General features: G+C 43.8%; 1 protein-coding gene across 2 annotated transcripts in view; it reads left to right on the forward strand.

The window, feature by feature from the left end:
- ap3b1a (adaptor related protein complex 3 subunit beta 1a) overlaps nt 1-25,000 on the forward strand; it is a 126,292-nt gene that overhangs the window by 36,183 nt on the left and 65,109 nt on the right. For both annotated transcript variants that reach the window (XM_062057420.1, XM_062057419.1), the window contains exons 7-19: nt 628-810; nt 5,986-6,141; nt 8,666-8,763; nt 8,836-8,890; nt 8,960-9,031; nt 9,497-9,559; nt 11,294-11,426; nt 11,505-11,614; nt 11,684-11,860; nt 15,619-15,805; nt 16,103-16,233; nt 20,495-20,675; nt 20,744-20,915. In XM_062057420.1, coding sequence (XP_061913404.1) covers nt 628-810; nt 5,986-6,141; nt 8,666-8,763; nt 8,836-8,890; nt 8,960-9,031; nt 9,497-9,559; nt 11,294-11,426; nt 11,505-11,614; nt 11,684-11,860; nt 15,619-15,805; nt 16,103-16,233; nt 20,495-20,675; nt 20,744-20,915 — 1,718 coding nt within the window. The remainder of the gene's footprint in view (nt 1-627; nt 811-5,985; nt 6,142-8,665; nt 8,764-8,835; nt 8,891-8,959; nt 9,032-9,496; nt 9,560-11,293; nt 11,427-11,504; nt 11,615-11,683; nt 11,861-15,618; nt 15,806-16,102; nt 16,234-20,494; nt 20,676-20,743; nt 20,916-25,000) is intronic.

Here is a 25,000-nt window from a genome sequence, read left to right on the forward strand (position 1 = left end):
GAAAGTTTCATCAAAACTTTGTCATGTACCGTAATAAGAATATTCCAAATAAATAAAACAATTTAGAACATAGCATTTAACGTGCCTATTATTTAAAAAAAATACTGTAAGTATAAAAAACAACAACAATAAGGTTACATCTCCCTCGTTAACGAGCAGAAATCTGCACAGGTCAAATAAGCATATGGTGGTCAAGATAGCACAATGATAGGTCTTGGTGCTCCGCATCCCGACCGGGGTCCGCCTCTCGAGGGCCCCGTGAGTTGGTAAGAAAGGGAAGTATACTTTAAAATGCAGTCTGACACATTTCCAATTGTTCTTTCTCTGGGAATTGAACATCAAATTGCTGTATAATTGATGGCTTTTCTCCCCACACTTGTGTGAAAATGAGTCCATTTAAACTTTTTAAGTGCCAACATTTCCACCCCCCCGCTAATTATCAACTAACTGCAATCAAAGTTGAAAATACTTTCTCTTTGTGTTTGCCTCTCCCGAGTGTTTTGGCAGCAGAATTGGGGTCAGACTCGTTAACAACGTTGTTTCTCCCGAGTCCTTTTTTATCGCTCGTCTTAATTGTCAAGCTCTCGCCGCCGCCGTCTGATTGTCTGCTCTAACTCGCCGGTGCAGCTGGTGGCGGGCAGCGTGGTGATGGCCTTCGAGGAGGTGTGCCCGGATCGCATCGACCTGATCCACAAGAACTACCGCAAGCTGTGCAACCTGCTGGTGGACGTGGAGGAGTGGGGGCAGGTGGTCATCATCTCCATGCTGACGCGCTACGCCAGGACGCAGTTCACCAGTCCCTGGAAGGAGGTGAGACGCCGCCGCCGAGTCCCGTTTTTTTTGTGGCGATTGGACGTCGATCCAATACGACGTGGTGCATGACCACAACGTATCACACCAGGCACCTCATAGTAGTTTATAACGACACACTTTTTCATGCTGGTGAATAGGGTCAGGGTTTCCCGCAACGCTTTGTTGTTAAGGCAGCCGCCTTAACAACAAAGAGCCACCGCCTAAACTAAAGTCTTTAAAAAAAATTTTTTTTTTTTTAAATATATATATATATATATATATTTTCTTTTCTTTTCTTGACCTGTCCAGCTTCTCAGGCAAATCATATAGTTGATGTAGATGCCCGTATCGGCTGTTCAGATTTACTTTACAAAAGAGAAGTGTAGGATACTTCTCTTGTTGCCTTATTTGTGTGTGCGTGCGTGTGTTACGGACAGCAAAGCCCTGTCTGTCTGAGAGAAAGACAAGCATTATTGACCTACAGTTAACAACTAAGTTATTTCACTTTACCTTTTTCTGTGTTGAAGCAGCAAAAAAGGACATTATGTTAAATGAAGAGTTTCTGTCTCTGATCGTTGATATAATAATGTAACTGCATCATTAAGCCTACATGAACTCATGGTGTTCAGGGATGAATAGTCTCTCCTATTGCTATTGTACTATATTTTCAGCTATAGTTACATTAATCATTAGTAATGGAGCAGCCTAGTTTTGAATGGCAGGGTCCCTGCTATCACATGTTGATAAAAATATAACATTTACATAATGGCGTAGTGGGTAGAGCGCCCGTGTCAGAAACCTGAGGGTTGCAGGTTCGCTCCCCGCCTCTTACCATGCCGTTGTGTCCTTGGGCAGGACACTTCACCCTTGCCCCCGGTGCCGCTCACACCGGTGAATGAATGATAGGTGGTGGTCGGAGGGGCCGTAGGCGCAAATTGGCAGCCACGCTTCCATCAGTCTACCCCAGGGCAGCTGTGGCTACAGAAGTAGCTTACCACCACCAGGTGTGAATGAATGATGGGTTTTTTTACATGTAAAGCGACTTTGGGTACTTAGAAAAGCGCTATATAAATCCCAGGTATTATTATTATTATAATAAAAATCAACTACAGGCTTCCCAAATGCTGTAATAAATGAAGCATGATGAGTTGACTTGAAACTTTTTAATGTTGCACTTTTTATATGTAGAAGAAAAGTTTTGTCATTTTATTTAATCTGAGCAACAACTTGAGGCAGTTTAATGTTGATTAACGTGGGCAGAATTATTATAGTGTTCCCAATGTTAAAAGGATAAAGCCATTGTTTACAAATTTGGTAAATAAATAACCAAAAAATGTATATTTTGTTGTTTTCTTACTGTACCGAAAATGAACCGAACCGTGACCTCTAAACCGAGGTACGTACCGAACCAAAATTTTTGTGTACCGTTACACCCCTATAGGCCCCTCATAGTAGTTTCTCACGACACACTTTCTCATGCTGGTGAATAGGGTTGTACGGTATCGCGGTACTGACGAATCAAAAACGGTACTATACTCTGTTTGAAAAGTTCCGGTTCCCGGGCATGACGGCGCGTCGTCATGTCGTGACATTGCTGGTTTTGTGAGCAGAGTAGCATGTTCGGCAGTGCGCACACACGGACTACGTACAAGCAGACACAGTGTTTAGACGGAAAAAGGAGAATGGACGCTGTAGAGGTTGCCCTCTAGTGGGTTCTTCAGACCACCACACACTGCCAGGAGAGCCAGGAATTCCGGGTACAACACCGTTTTATTTTCATAGAATAGTGCGAAGTCTTTTGCTTTCCAGCAAACTGTCTTTGTCTCCTGCAGCACCTCCAACTCCAACCCCTCGTCTCATCACGGCTGCTGCTAATAAAGGCGACAGGTGATTAGATAACAAGGCCCACGTGGGCCATCTACGCACCTGTCGCTGTCTTCGAGGCCGGTTCTGACACACCCCGTTCCGCGGCAGGCCCGCAGGCCATGCCCCCCTCCACAGACGCATTTTGGCTTAAAAACTAAAGATGAAGGTGAAGTTAACGCCCTCAGCAAAGAGGTGCTTTAAGACATGGCTAGCTAGCTAGCAGTTAACGTCCATCCGCAGTCGGCAGTGTTTAAGCTACTTCTAAATCACTAATCCTCGCCTCCATCGCGACAAAGTATGTTTCTTACAAGTATCATTATCACAGGACGACGAGGAATAGCTAAACATGCTTCACTACACACCGTAGGAGGATACAATAGCTCACCGGCGTCACAATGTAAACAAACGCCATGGGTGGATCTACACCTGACATCCACTGTAATGATACCAAGTACAGGAGCGTTTCTAGTCGATACTTCTACGATCGATTTATTATTATTATTATAATACACATAATTGCTGAGTATTGTGGCCAAACAGCTCCATTTTTGTTTCATCTGACATCACATGGACAAAGATAAGACCTTCTGGAGGAAAGTTCTGTGGTCAAGATGAAACAAAAATGGAGCTGTTTGGCCACAATACCCAGCAATATGTTTGGAGGAGAAAAGGTGAGGCTTTTAATCCCAGGAACACCAAACCTACCGTCAAGCATGGTGGTGGTAGTATTATGCTCTGGGCCTGTTTTGCTGCCAATGGAAGTGGTGCTTTAAATGGGACAATGAAAAAGGAGGATTACCTCCAAATTCTTCAGGACAAGCTAAAATCATCAGCCCAGAGGTTGGGTCTTGGGCGCAGTTGGGTGTTCCAACAGGACAATGACCCCAAACACACCTCAAAAGTGGTCAAGGAATGGCTAAATTAGGCTTGAATGAAGGTTTTAGAATGGCCTTCCCAAAGTCCTGACTTAAAGGCCTACTGAAACCCACTACTACCGACCACGCAGTCTGATAGTTTATATATCAATGATGAAATCTTAACATTGTAACACATGCCAATATGGCCGGGTTAACTTATAAAGTGCAATTTTAAATTTCCCGCGACACTTCCGGTTGAAAACGTCTAGATATGATGACGTATGCGCGTGACGTCACGGAGAGAACGGAAGTATTCGGACCCCATTGGATCCAATACAAAAAAGCTCTGTTTTCATCCCAAAATTCCACAGTATTCTGGACATCTGTGTTGGTGAATCTTTTGCAATTTGTTTAATGAACAATGGAGACTGCAAAGAAGAAAGCTGTAGGTGGGATCGGTGTATTAGCGGCGGACTACAGCAACACAACCAGGAGGACTTCCTCCGTCTCCGGACCGCCGACCGCATCGGTGATCGGATGAAGTCCTTTGTCGCTCCGTCGATCGCTGGAACGCAGGTGAGCACGGGTGTCGATGAGCAGATGAGGGCTGGCTGCCGTAGGTGGAGAGCTAATGTTTTTAGCAAAGCTCTGTATGGTCCCGTTGCTAAGTTAGCTTCAATGGCGTCGTTAGCAATAGCATTGTTAAGCTTCGCCAAGCTGGAAAGCATTAACCGTGTAGTTACATGTCCATGGTTTAATAGTATTGTTGATCTTCTGTCTATCCTTCCAGTCAGGGGTTTATTTATTTTGCTTCTATCTGCATTTGAGCCCAATGCTATCACGTTAGCTCCGTAGCTAAAGTGTTTCGCCAATGTATTGTCGTGGGGATAAAAGTCACTGTGAATGTCCATTTCGCGTTCTCGACTCTCATTTTCAAGAGGATATAGTATCCGAGGTGGTTTGAAATACAAATCCGTGATCCACAATAGAAAAAGGAGAAAGTGCGGAATCCAATGAGCCCTCGGTCAGAGCGAAAAAAGATACGTCCTGCACTGCACGCTAGTCCTTCACTCTCACGTTCCTCATCCACAAATCTTTCATCCTCGCTCAAATTAATGGGGTAATCGTCGCTTTCTCGGTCCGAATCTCTCTCGCTGCTGGTGTAAACAATGGGGAAATGTGAGCAGCCCTTCCTCCTGTGACGTCACGCTACTTCCGGTATAGGCAAGGCTTTTTTTTATCAGCGACCAAAAGTTGCGAACTTTATCGTCGTCGTTCTCTACTAAATCCTTTCAGCAAAAATATGGCAATATCGCGAAATGATCAAGTATGACACATAGAAAGGATCTGCTATCCCCGGCCGGTTAAATTAAAAAAAATGTCATTTCAGTAGGCCTTTAAACGTGTGGACAATGCTGATGAAACAAGTCCATGTCAGGAGAAGCAACAAATTTAGCTGAACTGCACCAATTTAGTCAAGAGGAGTGGTCAAAAATTCAAGCAGAAGCTTGTGGATGGCTACCAAAAGCGCCTTATGGCAGTGAAACATGCCAAGGGACATGTAAGCAAATGTTATCATTGCTGTATGTATACTTTTGACCCAGCACATTTGCTCACATTTTCAGTAGACCCATAACAAATTCATAAAAGAACCAAACTTCATGAATGTTTTTTGTGACCAACAAGTACCGTAATTTCCGGACTATAAGCCGCTACTTTTTCCCCTCGTTCTGGTCCCTGCGGCTTATACAACGGTGCGGCTTATATACGGCCTGTTCTTCTCCGACACCGACGAAGAAGATTTCGGTGGTTTTAGTACACAGGAGGAAGACGATGACACAATGATTAAAGACTAACTTTTCATATACCGGTAGGCTGGTTATTTTGATAACGTACAGGCGAGCACTTTGTATTACTTTGCACCGTTGTACTATTTGTACTCTGCACGAATGCTGTTCGCCATGTCAAAGATGTGAAAGTTTGATTGAATGATTGAAAGATTTATTGTTGATAAATGGGACGCTTTGCGTTCCCAAACAGTCATCTCTGTCCCGACAATCCCCTCCGTGGTAGCAGGAACCCCTATATACTACGGTAATTACACATCAAAACCCTGCGGCTTATAGTCGGGTGCGGCTTATATATGGAGCAATCTGTATTTTCCCCTAAATTTAGCTGGTGCGGCTTATAGTCATGTGCGGCTTATAGTCCGGAAATTACGGTATGTCCTCCAATCACTCTATCACAAAAAAATAATAATATTTACATAATAATATAATAGCATTATGTTCTTTACAAGTGTATGTACACTTTTGACCACGACTGTATGTAGATGAGGTAGATAACCTCGACTTGGTCATTTGAAAAGTAGCTCGCCTGCTAAAAAGGTGTGGTCACCTCTGCCTTTACAGACACCTTGAAGGCAGCATGTGTGTGTGTCAGTTTGAGTGACATGTCGACATGATCCCAGGGGGCCGTATTTGACGAAAACGACGTGAAGACCTTCTACGACTCGGACTCGGAGGAGAAACGGGACCGGACGGACGCCAAGCCTTACATCATGGACCCTGATCACCGGCTGCTGCTCAGGAACACCAAACCTCTGCTGCAGAGCCGCAACACGGCGGTGAGTCGCAGTTTTGTTATTAGTAGAAGAGAAGCGCCGTCTGAACGCCGAGATGGAGGAAATTCACTCATACACACGCTAAGAGCGGATGTCCATCACCTGACAGCCTCAAGGCCTGTGTCGCTCCCAAATGAAAGTGTTGATTAAAATGCGACGCATGCTGTGTTGTTCTTCCCCACTTCAACTGCCACCGCTAACGTTCTCCATCCTCATCGACGACACGCTGTCTGCAAGGATGGACACGTGTCCTCCTCGACGCTGGGCTGGATAATCAGTCCTGTGACAATAAAGTGCTGCCAAATAAGGAAACGCTTCAACGTTGCGAAAGCAGTTGTGAGGACATGAAGGCAACATTGAAGGAAAATGCGAGCGAGTTTAAAAAAAACAACCAAAAAAACATGCAGAGTTTTCCATTTGAGCTGCTGAATTCTTATTTTTAACTGCGTTAAAACAGAGCTAGTTTTGTACACGCACTCTAGTTTGGACTTCCAAGTACGTCACGGGGTGAATGTGAAAAGGAAAACATTCGCTCTCTTTGACCACTTGGTGATTTACTAAAGCAGTGAAGTTGTCACGTTGTGTAAATGGTAAATAAAAACAGAATACAATGATATGCAAATCCTTTTCAACTTATATTCAATTGAATAGACTGCAAAGACAAGATACTTAAGGTTCCAACTGAGAAACGTAATTTTTTTTCCGCAAATAATCATGAACTTAGAATTTAATGGCAGCACCACATTGGAAAAAAGTTGTCACAGGGGCGTTTTTACCACTGTGTTACATGGCCTTTCCTTTTAACAACACTCAGTAAAGGTTTGGGAACTGAGGAGACACGTTTTTGAAACTTCTCAGGTGGAATTATTTCCCATTCTTGCTTGATGTACAGCTTAAGGGGCGGTATAGCTTGGTTGGTAGAGTGGCCGTGCCAGCAACTTGAGGGTTCCAGGTTCGATCCTCGCTTCTGCAAACCTAGTCACTTCCGTTGTGTCCTTGGGCAAGACACTTTATCCACCTGCTCCCAGTGGCACCCACACTGGTATAAATGTAACTTAGATAGTGGGTTTCACATTGTAAAGCGCTTTGAGTCACTGGAGAAAAGCGCTATATAAATATAATTCACTTCACTTCACTTAAGTTGTTCAACAGTCTCGGTTGTGGTATTTTAGGCTTCATAATGCGCCACACATTTTCAATGGGAGACAGGTCTGGACTACAGGCAAGACAAGTGTAGTACCCGCACTCTTTTACTACGAAGCCACGCTGTTGTAACACGTGGCTTGGCATTGTTTTTCTGAAATAAGCAGGGGCGTCCATGATAACGTTGCTTGGATGGCAACATATGTTGCTCCAAAACCTGTATGTACCTTTCAGCATTATTGGTGCCTTCACAGATGTGTAAGTTACCCATGTCTTGGGCACTAATACACCCCCATACCGTCACAGATGATGGCTTTTCAACTTTGCGCCTATAACAGTCCAGATGGTTCTTTTCCTCTTTGGTCCGGAGGACACGGCGTCCACAGTTTCCAAAAACAATTTGAAATGTGGACTCGTCAGACTACGGAACACTTTTCCACTTTGCATCAGTCCATCTTAGATGAGCTCGGGCCCAGCAAAGCCGGCGGTGTTTCTGGGTGTTGTTGATAAATGGCTTTCGCTTTGCATAGTAGAGTTTTAACTTGCACTTACAGATGTAGCAATGATCTGTAGTTACTGACAGTTTTTTCCTGAAGTGTTCCTGAGCCCATGTGGTGATATCCTTTACACACTAATGTCATTTTTTGATGCAGTACCGCCTGAGGGATGGAAGGTCACGGGCATTGCCGCTTATGTGCAGTGATTTCTCCAGATTCTCTGAACCTTTTGATGATATTACGGAGCGTAGATGGTGAAATCCCTAAATTCCTCGCAATAGCTCGTTGAGAAATGTTGTTCTTAAACTGTTGGACAATTTGCTCACGCATTTGTTGACAAAGTGGTGACCCTCGCCCCATCCTTGTTTGTGAATGACTGAGCATTTCATGGAAGCTGCTTTTATACCCAATCATGGCACCCACCTCTTCCCAATTAGCCTGTTCACCTGTGGGATGTTCCAATTAAGTGTTTGATGAGCATTCCTCAACTTTGTCAGTCTTTTTTGCCACTTTTTGAAACATGTTGCAGGCATCAAATTCCAAATGAGCTAATATTTGCAAAAAATAACATTTTCCAGTTGGAACGTTAAATATCTTGTCTTTGCAGTCTATTCAATTGAATATAAGTTGAAAAGGATTAACAAATCATTGTATTCTGTTTTTATTTACCATTTACACAACGTGACAACTTCACTGGTTTTGGGCTTTTGTAGATCAATCGTGGCATGCCATTCCTCAAAATTATTTTCGTACGAGCCCCTTTCTGATTGGCGCTTCACAATGTTTTTTTTTCTTGAAGCGATACCTGCCTGGATGGACACAGTATCGTTCGCCCCAATCGCTAGTCACCGCCAATTCAGTGTCAGATTGTTTGGCTGTGGTTCCAGGTGGTGATGTCCGTGGCTCAGCTCTACTGGCACCTGGCGCCCAAGCACGAGGTCAACATTGTCACCAAGTCGCTGGTGCGTCTGCTGAGGAGCCACAGGTGAGCACACGCGGCGAGGAGTCGCTACGCCTCGCGGCGCCCCTTGCTCACTTTCTTGTTTGCGCCGCACAGAGAGGTGCAGTACGTGGTGCTGCAGAACATCGCCACCATGTCCATTCAGAGGAAGGTGAGGAGAACCGTGATGAGAACCGTCTGTGATCATTGAAGCTTATGCGTGATCATGTCATCCAAACAGGGGATGTTTGAGCCCTTCATGAAGAGCTTCTATGTCAGATCCACAGACACCACACACATCAAAACACTGAAGGTATCTGTTGTCCTTGTATTTTTTAATGGCCTCTTCTGTAAATAACATTGTGGAAGTTGCTTCCTAGCAGTTCCACGGTAGACACGGCACAGGAGCCACGCGTGCAGTTTTTAACAACGTTTTTAATGCACATAGATTTGGTCAAAGTCTTTCTCCCGCAGAACGTGACTTTCAGTCACGTCCGTATCCTCTCTCCCCCCCTGCTCTCGGCCACTCACTGTTAAAGACAACAGATGATTAGATTAACACGTACCACCAGGGAAATCTAATCACCTGTCAGCTGCGTCTCGTCGTCAGTATCCGATGGTGCTCGTCCTCAGCACCGTAGACAGAGGCGGTGACCTTTGCTCCTGCAGGCCACACCTCCCTCCACAAACATGAATGCATTTGCGGGTTTAAACACCCCAGGTTGAAGTGTTAAATACAATTAATGCCTTTCCTATTTTCCTATCTATTTGCTCACAGTTGGAGATTCTGACCAACTTGGCGAATGAAGCCAACATCTCCACCATCCTGAGGGAGTTTCAGGTTTGTATTTGCTCTCTATACTGTATTATACTAATACCGGTGTATTAGTATTGTACCGCGATACTAATGAATCATATTCAGTACTATACCGCCTCTAAAAAGTACCGGTCCCCTGCGCCCCCGTCGTCGTGACATTGCTGGTTTACGAGCAGAGGAGCATGTTCGGCAGTGCACACACACGGAGTACTTACAAGTAGACACAGTGTGCAGACAGAAAAGGGAGAATGGACGCATTTTGGCTTAAAAAGTAAAGATAAAGGTGAAGTTATAACACTGAAACGCTCTCAGGAAGAGCTGCTTTAAGACATGGCTAGCTAGCCAGCGGCTAAAGTCCATCCGCAGCTTACTTCTAAATGACTAATCCTTGTCTCCATGGCGACAAAAAAAGTACCGGTATGTTTCTTACAAGTAGCATTATAACTGGAGGACGAGGAATAGCTAAACATGCTTCACTACACACCGTAGCTCACCGGCGTCACAATGTAAACAAACGCTGTTGGTGGATCTACACCTAACATCCACTGTAATGATACCAAGTACAGGAGCGTATCTAGTCGCTACTGCTATGATTACAATCAATATTTTTTGGTATCACATCATCTTCTTTCGTTTTAAATCCATATCATGTTTATAAAGTCAGTAAATACGTTCCTGGACACATGAGGACTTTGAATATGACCAATGTACGATCCTGTAACGACTTGGTATCGGATCGATACCTACATTTGTGGTATCATCCAAAACTAATGTAAAGTATCAAAGAAGAGAAGAATAAGTGATTATTACATTTTAACAGAAGTGTAGATAGAACATGTTGAAACAGAAAATAAGCAGATATTAACAGTAAATGAACAAGTGGATTAATAATCATTTTTTACTGTTTGTCCCTCATAATGTTGACAAAATAATAGGTAGATAAATGACACAATATGTTACTGCATATGTCAGCAGACTAATTAGGAGTCTTTTTTTGTTTACTTACTACTAAAAGACAAGTTGTCTAGTATGTTCACTAATTTATTTAAGGACAAACTTGCAATAATAAACATATGTTTCATGTATCGTAACATTTTTTGTTTAAATAAAGCCAATAATGCAATTTTTTGTGGTCCCCTTTATTTATAAAAGTATCGAAACGTATCGAAATACATTTTGGTACCGGTACCAAAATATTGGTATTGGGACAACACTAGTGTCCACCAATAACTTGATTTTTTTTTTGACCCTGGGACTAGGAATGGGTAGCGAATTCTGTACTTTTTTAGGCACCGACCGAATTCCGTCGGTACTCCCGGGTGTGGATTCTCGTTGAATCAAACGGTGTCATACTTCGATACTATTGTTGCACGTGACGTCACGTCCGGTTGCAGACTAAACACCGGCTCACGTAAACAATCAATCTAGCAGCACTCGGGGCGGACTCCGCCAGGCTCCCTCCAAGTAATGTTGCAATTACAAAGTAAGTATTTTTGATACAAAAAAGGTACACATTTAAACTACCAGTAATGCCATTTGATGCAAATTAGACTGAAATGTGATAATAAAACAAGACTGGACAGCAGTTATCATAATCAGCTTATTTATTCATTTACATTAAAAAATACAATTAGCATTCATTAACAATCACAAAAGTACCGAAAATCGGTACGGTTGGTTACGGTAATTGGTACAAATGTGGACGGTACCCATCCCTGCATGCGACACTTAACCCGCTGAGTCCTCGGTGCCTTCCAGACTTACGTGAAGAGCCAGGACAAAGCTTTCGCGGCGGCCACCATCCAAGCCATCGGCCGGTGCGCCACCAACATCTCGGAGGTGACGGACACCTGCCTCAACGGCTTGGTGCTGCTGCTGTCCAACAGAGACGGTAAAACACCTCGAGAAAAACCCCTCCCATGTGATTTAAGCGTCCCCCCGACCGTGTGTTCTGTGGTGATGGCCGCAGAGGGCGTGGTGGCGGAGAGCGTGGTGGTGATCCGCAAGCTGCTGCAGACCCAGCCCACCCAGCACAGCGAGATCATCAAGCACATGGCCAAGCTCTTTGACAAAATCACCGTAAGCGGCGTCGATATTTGTGCTGGGAGAAACACGGGCGGACCGGTTGAATCTCCCTCCGACCCGCAGGTGTCCATGGCCCGGGCGAGCATCCTGTGGCTGATGGGCGAGTACTGCGAGCGGGTGTCCAAGATCGCGCCCGACGTGCTGCGGAAGATCGCCAAGACCTTCACGGTGGAGGAGGACATTGTGAAGCTGCAGGCGGTCAACCTGGCCGCCAAGCTGTACCTGACCAACTCCAAGCAGGTACCACACGCTAACTGATGCTTGAGGATGGCTACCGCAGTGTACTAGTGTGCCGTGAGATACAGTCTGGTGTGCCGTGGGAGATTATCTAATCTCACCTATTTGGGTTAAAAATATGTTTTGCAAACCAGTAATTATAGTCTGCAAATGATGTGTTGTTGTTGAGTGTCGGTGCTGTCTAGAGCTCGGCAGAGTAACCGTGTAATACTCTTCCATATCAGTAGGTGGCAGCCGGTAGCTAATTGCTTTGTAGATGTCGGAAACAGTGGGAGGCAGCGTGCAGGTAAAAAGGTGTCTAATGCTTAAACAAAAAATAAACAAAGTGAGTAAGTGCCCCTAAGAAAAGGCATTGAAGCTTAGGGAAGACTATGCAGAACGAAACTAAAACTGAACTGGCTACAAAGTAAACAAAAACAGAATGCTGGACGACAGCAAAGACTTACTGTGGAGCAAAGAGGGCGTCCACAATGTACATCCGAACATGACAATCGACAATGTCCCCACGAAGAAGGATAAAAACAAAGTCGATGCGGGAAATATCGCTCATAGGAAGACATGAAACTACTACAGGAAAATACCAAAAAAAGAGAAATAGACACCAAAATAGGAGCGCAAGACAAGAACTAAAACACTACACACAGGAAAACAGAAAAAAAGTGAAAATAAGTCAGGGTGTGATGTGACAGGTGGTGACAGTACACCTACTTTGAGACAAGAGCTATAGTGATGCATGCTTTGTTATGGTATAAAGTCATATCCAACAATTACGACAACGACTTTTTACTGTCAACTGAGTTTTGTTTTTGAATGATTTCTGCTGGTGGTGTGCCTCCGCATTTTTGCAACGCAAAAACATATGAACGTCACACCCCCTCTCCATCCACATATTTTACAACCAAGCGAAACGCAACAAAAATGCAACAAACACAGCGAAATATGAACGCGAAGGGTAAAAAAAACCCACCTACAATCTGATACATCTGATATATCGCTAAGCTTTGGAACTTTGTTGTAAAAAATCTCCTTCCGCGTCTCTGACACCCGCATTTCAGGCTCTGGAAACACTCTGTGGAAACGCTCCCCACCCACACTGCTTGGTGCCTCGTCTGAGCTGCTGTGACTTAGATTACCATAGTAACTAATTAGATTACTATAGAAACTAATTAGATTACCATAGTAACTAGTAGTATGGGTTCAACTGGCCAGGATCTTCAGCTCTCACTGGATCGGTTCGCAGCCGAGTGTGAAGCGCCTGGGATGAGAATCAGCACCTCCAAGTCCGAGTCCATGGTTCTCGTCCAGGAAAGGGTGGAAAGCCATCTCCAAGTTGGGGAGGAGATCTTGCCCCAAGTGGAGGAGTTCAAGTACCTCGGAGTCTTGTTCACGAGTGAGGGAAGAGTGGATGGTGAGATCGACAGGCGGATCGGTGCGGCATCTTCAGTAATGCGGACGCTGTATCGATCCGTTGTGGTGAAGAAGGAGCTGAGCCGGAAGGCAAAGCTCTCAATTTACCGGTCTATCTACGTTTCCATCCTCACCTATGGTCATGAGCTTTGGGTTATGACCGAAAGAACAAGATCACGGGTACAAGCGGCCGAAATGAGATTCCTCCGCTGGGTGGCGGGGCTCTCCCTTAGAGATAGAGTGAGAAGCTCTGCCATCCGGGGGGAGCTCAAAGTAAAGCCGCTGCTCCTCCACATGGAGAGGAGCCAGATGAGGTGGTTCGGGCATCTGCTCAGGATGCCACCCGAACACCTCCCTAGGGAACGCCTGGGAACGCCTCGGGATCCCCCGGGAGGAGCTGGACGAAGTGGCTGGGGAGAGGGAAGTCTGGGCTTCTCTGCTTAGGCTGCTGCCCCCGCGACCCGACCTCGGATAAGCGGAAGAAAATGGATGGATGGATGGATAGTAACTAGTATATCATGCAAAAGCGCAGATTCCAACCATTGAAATACTTTGTATAGTTCAAGACTTACAGTCATTTGAAAACATCACTGCACATCATAATGGCAGCTACACTTTCAATTAGAGATGTCCGATAATGGCTTTTTTGCCGATATCCGATATTCCGATATTGTCCAACTCTTAATTACTGATTCCGATATCAACCGATACCGATTTATACAGTCGTGGAATTAACACATTATTATGCCTAATTTTGTTGTGATGCCCCGCTGGATGCATTAAACAATGTAACAAGGTTTTCCAAAATAAATCAACTCAAGTTATGGAAAAATTCTACTATAGTTTCTATAGTAATCTAAGTCACAGCAGCTCAGACGAGGCACCAAGCAGTGTGGGTGGGGAGCGTTTCCACAGAGTGTTTCCGGAGCCCGAAATGCGGGTGTCAAAGACAGACGCGGAAGGAGATTTTTACAACAAAGTTCTAAAGCTTAGTGATACATCACATATATCAGATTGTAGGTGGGGTTTTTTTTTACCCTTCGCGTTCATATTTCGCTGTGTTTGTTGCATTTTTGTTGCGTTTCGCTTGGTTGTAAAATATGTGGATGGAGAGGGGGTGTGACGTTCATATGTTGTCAATATTCATTTTTTTATCCTTCGTAGTTAATATTGTAAGTCTTGCATTCTTTATTTTCATGTACATTCTGGGTGTCCCATCCAGTAAAAAAATTTAAAATTCAATTTTGTGTTTCAGGGCGGTCTGTCATAACGTTTTTAGCGTTCAATCAGATATTATTGTGAGGTTTTGTATTAAGTGTTCCTAAAGATTGGACCCAAGCAACATACTGTACAGCAGATTTTCACAGCTTGATTGAAGTAAAGTCTGAATGTCATTAAAACTAGAGATGTCCGATAATGGCTTTTTTGCTGATATCCGATATTCCGATATTGTCCAACTCTTAATTACTGATTCCGATATCAACCAATACCGATATATACAGTCGTGGAATTAACACATTATTATGCCTAATTTTGTTGCGATGCCCCGCTGGATGCATTAAACAATGTAACAAGGTTTTCCAAAATAAATCAACTCAACTTATGGAAAAAAATGCCAACATGGCACTGCCATATTTATTATTGAAGTTACAAAGTGCATTATTTTTTTAAAAACATGCCTCAAAACAGCAGCTTGGAATTTGGGACATGCTCTCCCTGAGAGAGCATGAGGAGGTTGAGGTGGGCGGGGGTAGGGGGTAGCGGGGGGAAGAGTTAGTGCTGCAAGGGGTTCTGGGTATTTGTTCTGTTGTGTTTATGTTGTGTTACGGTGCGGATGTTCTCCCGAAATGTGTTTTGTCATTCTTGTTTGGTGTGGGTTCACAGTGTGGCGCATACTTGTTAAACTTGTTTATACGGTCACCCTCCGTGTGACCTGTATGGCTGTTGACCAAGTATGCCTTGCATTCACTTGTGTGTGTGAAAAGCCGTAGATATTATGTGATTGGGCCGGCATGCAAAGGCAGTGCCTTTAAGGTTTATTGGTGCTTTGTACTTCTCCCTACGTCCGTGTACACAGCGGCGTTTTAAAAAGTCATACATTTTACTTTTTGAAACCGATACCGATAATTTTGAAACCGATACCGATAATTTCCGATATTACATTTTAAAGCATTTATCGGCCGATAACATCGGCAGTCCGATATTATCGGACATCCCTAGTTTCCGGCGGGCCAGATTGAAAAGCTTAACGGGCCGCATGCGTCCCCCAGGCCTTAATTTGCCCAGGTCTGCAGTAGAGGATAGGTCAATGGCCGCCCATTCATCAGTGTCATCATCCATCCCACTCCCCTCAGACCAAACTGCTGACCCAGTACATCCTCAACCTGGGCAAGTACGACCCGAGCTACGACATCCGGGATCGCACCCGCTTCATACGGCAGCTGATCGTGCCCGGCGACAAGAGCGGCGCCCTCAACAAGTACGCCCGGCGCATCCTGCTGGCGCCCAAGCCCGCCCCGACGCTGGAGTCGGCCTTCAAAGGTACATTTAAATGTAAAAAAAAAGGTTTATTTATCACCGGAGACAGCTTTTATTATTCAGGTGTTCTCTGAAGGGCACTTTTCTTAGGAATAATGAGATGGGTCAATTATTACGGCAACGAGAGACGAGGGCTGTGGGTTTTCCATTAGCTTCCTCCGAGCGTTTTCTTCACCATTAACGGTCAGAGGCGCTTTCACGCCGTCTGGGTGGAAAAGCGCTAACCGCCCTTGTCATTCTTAATGTCAGTCTTAAGTCTTTTCCTTCACCCAACGGTGTTTATCTCTTTTCTGCTTTTAGATAGGGATCGTTTCCAGTTGGGAACGCTGTCTCACAGCCTCAACAGTAAAGCTGCCGGCTACCAGGAGCTCTCCGATTGGCCCGCGGTGGCGCCCGACCAGTCTGTGAGGAACGTGGAGGTCATCGAACCAGTAAGGCCTCATACTCTCCTTTCATGTTTGATTATTTCTAACACTTTGAAACCATAAATATACAAACCCCGTTTCCATATGAGTTGGGAAATTGTGTTAGATGTAAATATATACGGAATACAATGATTTGCAAATCATTTTCAACCCATATTCAGTTGAATATGCTACAAAGACAACATGTTTGATGTTCAAACTGATAAACTTTTTTTTTTTGTGCAAATAATCATTAACTTTAGAATTTGATGCCAGCAACACGTGACAAAGAAGTTGGGAAAGGTGGCAATAAATACTGATAAAGTTGAGGATTGCTCATCAAACACTTATTTGGAACATCCCACAGGTGAACAGGCAAATTGGGAACAGGTGGGTGCCATGATTGGGTATAAAAGTAGATTCCATGAAATGCTCAGTCATTCACAAACAAGGATGGGGCGAGGGTCACCACTTTGTCAACAAATGCCTGAGCAAATTGTTGAACAGTTTAAGAAAAACCTTTCTCAACCAGCTATTGCAAGGAATTTAGGGATTTCACCATCTACGGTCCGTAATATCATCAAAGGGTTCAGAGAATCTGGAGAAATCACTGCACGTAAGCAGCTAAGCGTGTGACCTTCGATCTCTCAGGCTGTACTGCATCAACAAGCGACATCAGTGTGTAAAGGATATCACCACATGGGCTCAGGAACACTTCAGAAACCCACTGTCAGTAACTACAGTTGGTCGCTACATCTGTAAGTGCAAGTTAAAACTCTACTATGCAAGGCGAAAACCGTTTATCAACAACACCCAGAAACACCGTCGGCTTCGCTGGGCCTGAGATCATCTAAGATGGACTGATGCAAAGTGGAAAAGTGTTCCGTGATCTGACGAGTCCACATTTCAAATTGTTTTTGGAAACTGTGGACGGCGTGTCCTCCGGACCAAAGAGGAAAAGAACCATCCGGATTGTTCTAGGCGCAAAGTGTAAAAGCCAGCATGTGTGATGGTATGGGGGTGTATTAGTGCCCAAGACATGGGTAACTTACATATCTGTGAAGGCACCATTAATGCTGAAAGGTACATACAGGTTTTGGAGCAACATATGTTGCCATCCAAGCAACGTTACCATGGACGCCCCTGCTTATTTCAGCAAGACAATGCCAAGCCACGTGTTACATCAACGTGGCTTCATAGTATAAGATTGCGGGTACTAGACTGGCCTGCCTGTAGTCCAGACCTGTCTCCCATTGAAAATGTGTGGCGCATTATGAAGCCTAAAATACCACAACTGAGACCCCCGGACTGTTGAACAACTTAAGCTGTACATCAAGCAAGAATGGGAAAGAATTCCACCTGAGAAGCTTAAAAAATGTGTCTCCTCAGTTCCCAAACGTTTACTGAGTGTTGTTAAAAGGAAAGGCCATGTAACACAGTGGTGAACATGCCCTTTCCCAACTACTTTGGCACGTGTTGCAGCCATGAAATGCTAAGTTAATGATTATTTGCAAAAAAAAATAAAGTTTATGAGTTTGAACATCAAATTTCTTGTCTTTGTAGTGCATTCAATTGAATATGGGTTGAAAAGGATTTGCAAATCATTGTATTCCGTTTATATTTACATCTAACACAATTTCCCAACTCATCAATCAATCAAAAAATGGAAACGGGGTTTGTAGCATTAATGCTGGAATTTAGTGCCCTACTGGGAACACAAGGTTTTTACAAGACTAAATGCAAATGAGCTATATTTTAACCATTGTTGGGGCCGCCAAAAATATCTGTGGGCCGCAGTGGTATCCGGTTGCAGTACAGTTTTCCACCATTTGTGGCAGTACTGACAATCTCAAAAAGACAGGAGAAGTCCTGAGCCAAAGTCATAGAGAAGTTACTTTACCTCTTAAGGCCCAAGCTGTTTGTTTACATGCTTTTTTTATTTCTCTTTGCTATTTGGGCTTATTGGACCCTAATTAGAATAAAAACTAAGAATCATCTTTTGATATGATGTACTTTTAGTCCATAAGTACACAAATGTGTACTTCATGTTTAGTGACATGCTAATTCTTATTTTTACACTTTTTTTCCCCCAAATTCCATTGTATGTTATACTCTTCTGACACCACCAGATGGCAGTATAAGTGTCGCAATTCAGTAGTGTACACAATTTTGGAAATAAGAGCTAAAAGGTGATGTCCACGCACGTGGCCACTAAGCCTTTACAGGTTTGGCACACAAATTATGACTAAAGTGGTGAAGCTGTATTTTCGTTTGCACTGAAATTCTATTGACAGTTAATTTATGAAATATACATATTTAATATATACAGCACAGGCCAAAAGTATGGACACACCCCTTCTCATTCAATGTGTGTTCTTTTTTTTTCATGACTATTTACATTGTCACTGAAGGCATCAAAACTATGAATGAACACATACATAGTGTTAGAATCGGGATGAATAAGGATCGCGATCTGGATGTGAATCGATTTTTTTTGTGCTCCTCTGCTGTATCGGCTATCTATGGTATGTTGTCTAACTAGGAAGTTAATGTGTTATGTTGCGCCTTACAAGTGTTTGTACTGTAAGTATTGTGCTTATTTCACGCCAGCTGTTTGATTGTAACATTCATTCAGTTTTCCTTAATACATTTGGAGGTGTCGAAATCGCCATGTGAAATCGCTAATGCTAATAGTAGCTTGCAGGGGTGTCAATCTTTAGGCACCTAACGATTGGATGCGTTTCCGATTCCTGGGGGGGCGATTTGATTCAGAATGGATTCTCGATTGAACACTATTCTTGATTTAAACCGATTCTCGCAATGTTCTATTTGGTATGATAATCACGACGATACTGCTATCTGATTGGCTGTTAGCGTGTCACTGCCACTAATCAGCGATCACTTCCTGTGTTGTTGGGTTACCAGAGAGCGAGTGCCTTTGTTCATGCAACCAACCTTGCTTTCCAACGACATAAAAGCAAAAAAATGATCGAACGCATTTTTTAAAATTGATATCGATTACGTGTCTATCGCGATACATTCAGATTCAGATTCAGAAATACTTTATTAATCCCCGAAGGGAAATTAGATGTTCAGCACAATCCCATTCAGGATTGTGTGAATCAGGTAAACATTGGGTGGGGGGGAGTAAAAAAAAAAATTCAGTCAAAGGCAGGACTCCAGGGAGGGGGTTCAGACTGAGGCCACGGGAAAAAACGTTATAACCGTAGCACATATAAAGAAATGACATAGAATCAACAAAACTTGCAACAGAGGGGAGGGGAGTGGGAGCTACGGAGGCCAGCTGCTGCTGTATAAGCGCTAGTCAGCCGTCCATCGCCCCTAAGGGATTCAAGCGTTGAGAGGGTGTGGGGTACGTGTGTGGCGTATATTTATCGTGGATGCATGTGCATCTGTTCCGCGGCCTTGGTGTGATTGCAGCCGGCAGTCAGTCCAAAGTCAACAACACTTGGTGTGTGTCCATGAGAGACAAGGTGGGAGTTTGTTGTGTCTTCGCCGCACTGTCCTTCGGGAGACTCTCGAAGCCAGGGAAACAATCCAAGTTAGAATGTTTTGTATGCGAGTGAAAATAAAATATTGCTATTGTTTCATCGTCCGAGTCGTTAGCATAATTGCTGAAGAAAAGCAAAACAATCAAACTTCCAACTCTCGGGTCTATAGCTGTATGATGGATACTTGGCAGAACCCAAGGCTGTGTTTTAGGACGTAGAGTTTTTTTTTTTTTTCAGCATTAGAAAGAGTTTCTGATGGCTTTTGTCAGGTTCAAACACTGATGACATCTATTAAACAAGACAAAAAGCAAAGAATCAAACAGAGACAGAATACAATTTGGCTCAATGAGGAGAGCGCGTACACCTGTATCCTTGTACAGTGTTCCACCATGCTCTGACGAAAGATTGTACGCCTCCTCTTTTATTTGGACTTTCCCTGATTACATGGCAACAGTTGTTTCTAAGGGAGGGGGGTCGTAAACAGCCGCCGCCTTTGGTTACAAAACAGTTAAAAGAAAAGGTGCCTGGAGGAGGTCAGGCCCTGCCTCCTCTCCGCTTTGTAGATCTCAGGTAAAGACAAAATCTTCCTGTTGATTACAATACATCAAAGAAACCGACGCCTTCCTGCCGCTTCCCATCGTACACAGTGAAGTTTTACAAGCCTTCTGCTTGGTAGGATCAAAGACAGCTTTTGTCTGAACTCAATGTAACACAAAGTTTTGTGATAACTTAGATACAATTATTCTGACAGCTTTGTTTCCCTGCGCCACGTTTAGGTGAAAGAGTGGGCGCCGCTGCTCGGGAAGTCCAAGACTACTAACTTGGATGACAAGTTCTACTCTGATGAGGATGACGACAAAAAGGAGAAAGCGTCTGACAGCAGCGACAATGACGGCAGCAGCAGTAGTACTAATAGTAGTACTAGTAGTAGTAGCAGCAGCAGTAGTAGTAGCGAAGGTTAGCCTCAAAACGGACTCTCGCTTTATAGTATAGACGACGCAGAACTGAAACTTTGTTGTGCACAGAGTCCGGCAGCACCAGCGAGGAGGACGAAAGCGAGTCCGACAAGAGCTCCACTGATTCCGGGAAGAGTTCCGGCGAATCCAGCGACTCAGAATCGGAACAGAAGAAGAAGATCAAGAAGAAAAAAAACAATAAAATGCAGGCGGAGAAACACAAACACAATCACGGTGACAGGTACCCAAATGTTCCTTTATTTCGCTCTCACACACTACTGAAATCCGCTCTCACACACTACTGAAACGCTCTCACACACACACACTACTGAAACGCTCTCACACACACACCACTGAAATCCTCTCATACACACCACTGAAATCTTCTCGTACACACCACTGAAATCCCCTCACACACTACTAAACCCCTCTCACACACACACCACTGAAACGCTGTTGCACAAACTACTAAAATCCTCTCATTCACACGACTGAAATCCCCTCACACACACTACATAAATCCTCTTAGACACACTACTGAAATCCCCTCACACACTATTTAAACGCTGTCACCCACTACTAAAATCCTCTCACACACACTACAGAAATTCTCTTATACACACTACTGAAATCCCCTCACACACACTACTTAAACACTGTCACCCACTACTAAAATCCTCTCACACACTACTGAAACGCTCTCACACACTACTGTAACGCTCTCGCACAAACTGCTGAACTCCTCTCGCACACACTACTGAAATCTAATTATTACTATTATTATTATCTAATTTCCCCTCTGGGATTAATAAAGTACTATCTAAATCCTCTCTCTCTCTCACACACACACACACACACACACACACACACACACACAGACACAGACACACACACACCACTGAAACGCTCTTACACCACTGAAATCCTCTCATACACATGACTGAAACACTCTCACACACTACTAAAATCCTCTCACACACACCACTGTAACGCTCTTACACAAACTACAAAAAATCCTCTCATACACGACTGAAATCCCCACACACACACTACTGAAACTCTCTCACACTCACACTACAGAAATCCTCTTATACACACTACTGAAATCCCCTCACACACACTACTTAAACGCTGTCACCCACAACTAAAATCCTCTCACACACACACTGCTGAAACGCTCTCACACACTACTGTAACGCTCTCGCACAAACTGCTGAAATCCTCTCGCAAACCCTACTGAAATCTTATTATTATTATTATTATTATTATTATTATGATCTCATTTCCCCTCGGGGATTAATAAAGTACTATCTAAATCCTCTCTCACGCACACACACACACACCACTGAAACACTCTTACACACACCACTGAAATCCTCTCATGCACACAACTGAAATCCCCTCACAAACACTACTGAAACGCTCCGACACACACTACAGAAATCCTCTCACACACACCACTGAAACACTCTCACACACACTACTGAAATCCTCTCTCACACACTACTGAAATCCTCTCATACACACGATTGAAATCGCCTCACACATACTACTGAAACACTCACACACACTATGGAAATCCTCTTATAAACACTATTGGAATCCTTTCACACACCACTGAAATCCTCTCACACACACTACTAAAACGCTCTCTCTCTCACACACACACACACACACACACACACTACTGAAACGCTCTCACACACACTACTGAAATCCTCTCATACACACTACTGAAATCCCCTCACACACACTACTTAAACACTGTCACCCACAACTAAAATCCTCTCACACACACACTGCTGAAACGCTCTCACACACTACTGAAATCCTCTCATACACACGATTGAAATCGCCTCACACATACTACTGAAACACTCACACACACTATGGAAATCCTCTTATAAACACTATTGGAATCCTCTCACACACCACTGAAATCCTCTCACACACACTACTAAAACGCTCTCTCACACACACACACACACACACACACACACACACACACACACACACACACACACTACTGAAACGCTCTCACACACACTACTGAAATCCTCTCATACACACTACTGAAATCCCCTCACACACACTACTTAAACACTGTCACCCACAACTAAAATCCTCTCACACACACACTGCTGAAACGCTCTCACACACTACTGTAACGCTCTCGCACAAACTGCTGAAATCCTCTCGCAAACCCTACTGAAATCTAATTATTATTATTATGATCTCATTTCCTCTCTGGGATTAATAAAGTACTATCTAAATCCTCTCTCTCTCTCTCACACACACACACACACACACACACACACACACACACACACACACACACACACACACACACACACACACACACACACACACACACCACTGAAACACTCTTACACACACCACTGAAATCCTCTCATGCACACAACTGAAATCCCCTCACACACACTACTGAAACGCTCTCACACACACTACTGAAATCCTCTCTCACACACTACTGAAATCCTCTCATGCTCACGACTGAAATCCCCTCACACATACTACTGAAACGCTCACACACACTATGGAAATCCTCTTATAAACACTAATGGAATCCTCTCACACACACTACTAAAACGCTCTCTCTCACACACACACACACACACACACACACACACACACACACACACACTACTGAAACGCTCTCACACACACTACTGAAATCCTCTCATACACACGACTGAAATCCCCTCACACACACACTACTGAAACATTCTCACACACTACTAAAATCCTCTCACACACACACCACTGTAACGCTCTTACACAAACTACTGAAATCCTCTCACACACACACCACTGTAACGCTCTTACACAAACTACTGAAATCCTCTCATACACAAGACTGAAATCCCCTCACACACACACTACTAAAACGCTCTCACACACACACTACTGAAACGCTCTCACACACACTACTAAAATCCTCTCACACACACACTACGGAAACGCTCTCCCACACTACTGTAATGCTTTCGCACAAACTGCTAAAATCCTCTCACACACACACTACTGAAACGCTCTCCCACACTACTGTAATGCTTTCGCACAAACTGCTGAAATCCTCTCGCACACACTACTGAAATCTAATTATTATTATTATTGTTATCTAATTTCCCCTCGGGGATTAATAAAGTACTATCTAAATCCTCTCACACACACACACACACACCACTGAAACGCTCTTACACACACCACTGAAATCCTCTGATGCACAAGACTGAAATCCCCTCACACACACTACTGAAACGCTCCGACACACACTCCAGAAATCCTCTCACACACACCACTGAAACGCTCTCACACACACACTACTGAAATCCTCTCATAGACACGACTAAAATCCCCTCTCACACACTACTAAAATACTCTCTCACACACACACACACACACACACACACACACACACACACACACACACACACACACACACACACACACACACACACACACACACACCACTGTAACACTCTTACACAAACTACTGAAATCCTCTCACACATACTACTGAAACGCTCTCAAACACACTACTGAAATCCTCTCTCACACACACACACACTACTTAAAGGCCTACTGAAATGAATTTTTTTTATTTAAACGGGGATAGCAGATCTATTCTATGTGTCATACTTGATCATTTCGCGATATTGCCATATTTTTGCTGAAAGGATTTAGTATAGAACAACGACGATAAAGATCGCAACTTTTGGTATCTGATAAAAAAAAAGGCTTGCCCCTACCGGAAGTAGCGTGACGTAGTCAGTTGAACATATACGCAAAGTTCCCTATTGTTTACAATGATGGCCGCATGAAGTGAGAGAGATTCGGACCGAGAAAGCGATAATTTCCCCATTAATTTGAGCGAGGATGAAAGATTTGTGGATGAGTAAAGTGCAAGTGAAGGACTAGTGGGGAGTTGAAGCTATTCAGATAGGGAAGATGCTGTGAGAGCCGGGGGTGACCTGATATTCAGCTGGGAATGACTACAACAGTAAATAAACACAAGACATATATATACTCTATTAGCCACAACACAACCAGGCTTATATTTAATATGCCACAAATTAATCCTGCATAAAAACACCTGTGTGTTTGTTACGCTAGCTCCTAGCTCCTCTGCTAGCTCCTAGCTCCATAGAACACGCCAATACAATTCAAACACCTGATCAACACACACAATCACTCAGCCCAAAAGACCGTTCACCTAACCCAAGGTTCATAAAGCTTATATATTTTTAAAAAGTTACGTACGTGACGCGCACATACGGTCAAGCTATCAAATGTTTAGCAGCC

This window comes from Entelurus aequoreus, linkage group LG08, assembly GCF_033978785.1.
Source record: "Entelurus aequoreus isolate RoL-2023_Sb linkage group LG08, RoL_Eaeq_v1.1, whole genome shotgun sequence".
Lineage (NCBI taxonomy): Eukaryota > Metazoa > Chordata > Actinopteri > Syngnathiformes > Syngnathidae > Entelurus > Entelurus aequoreus.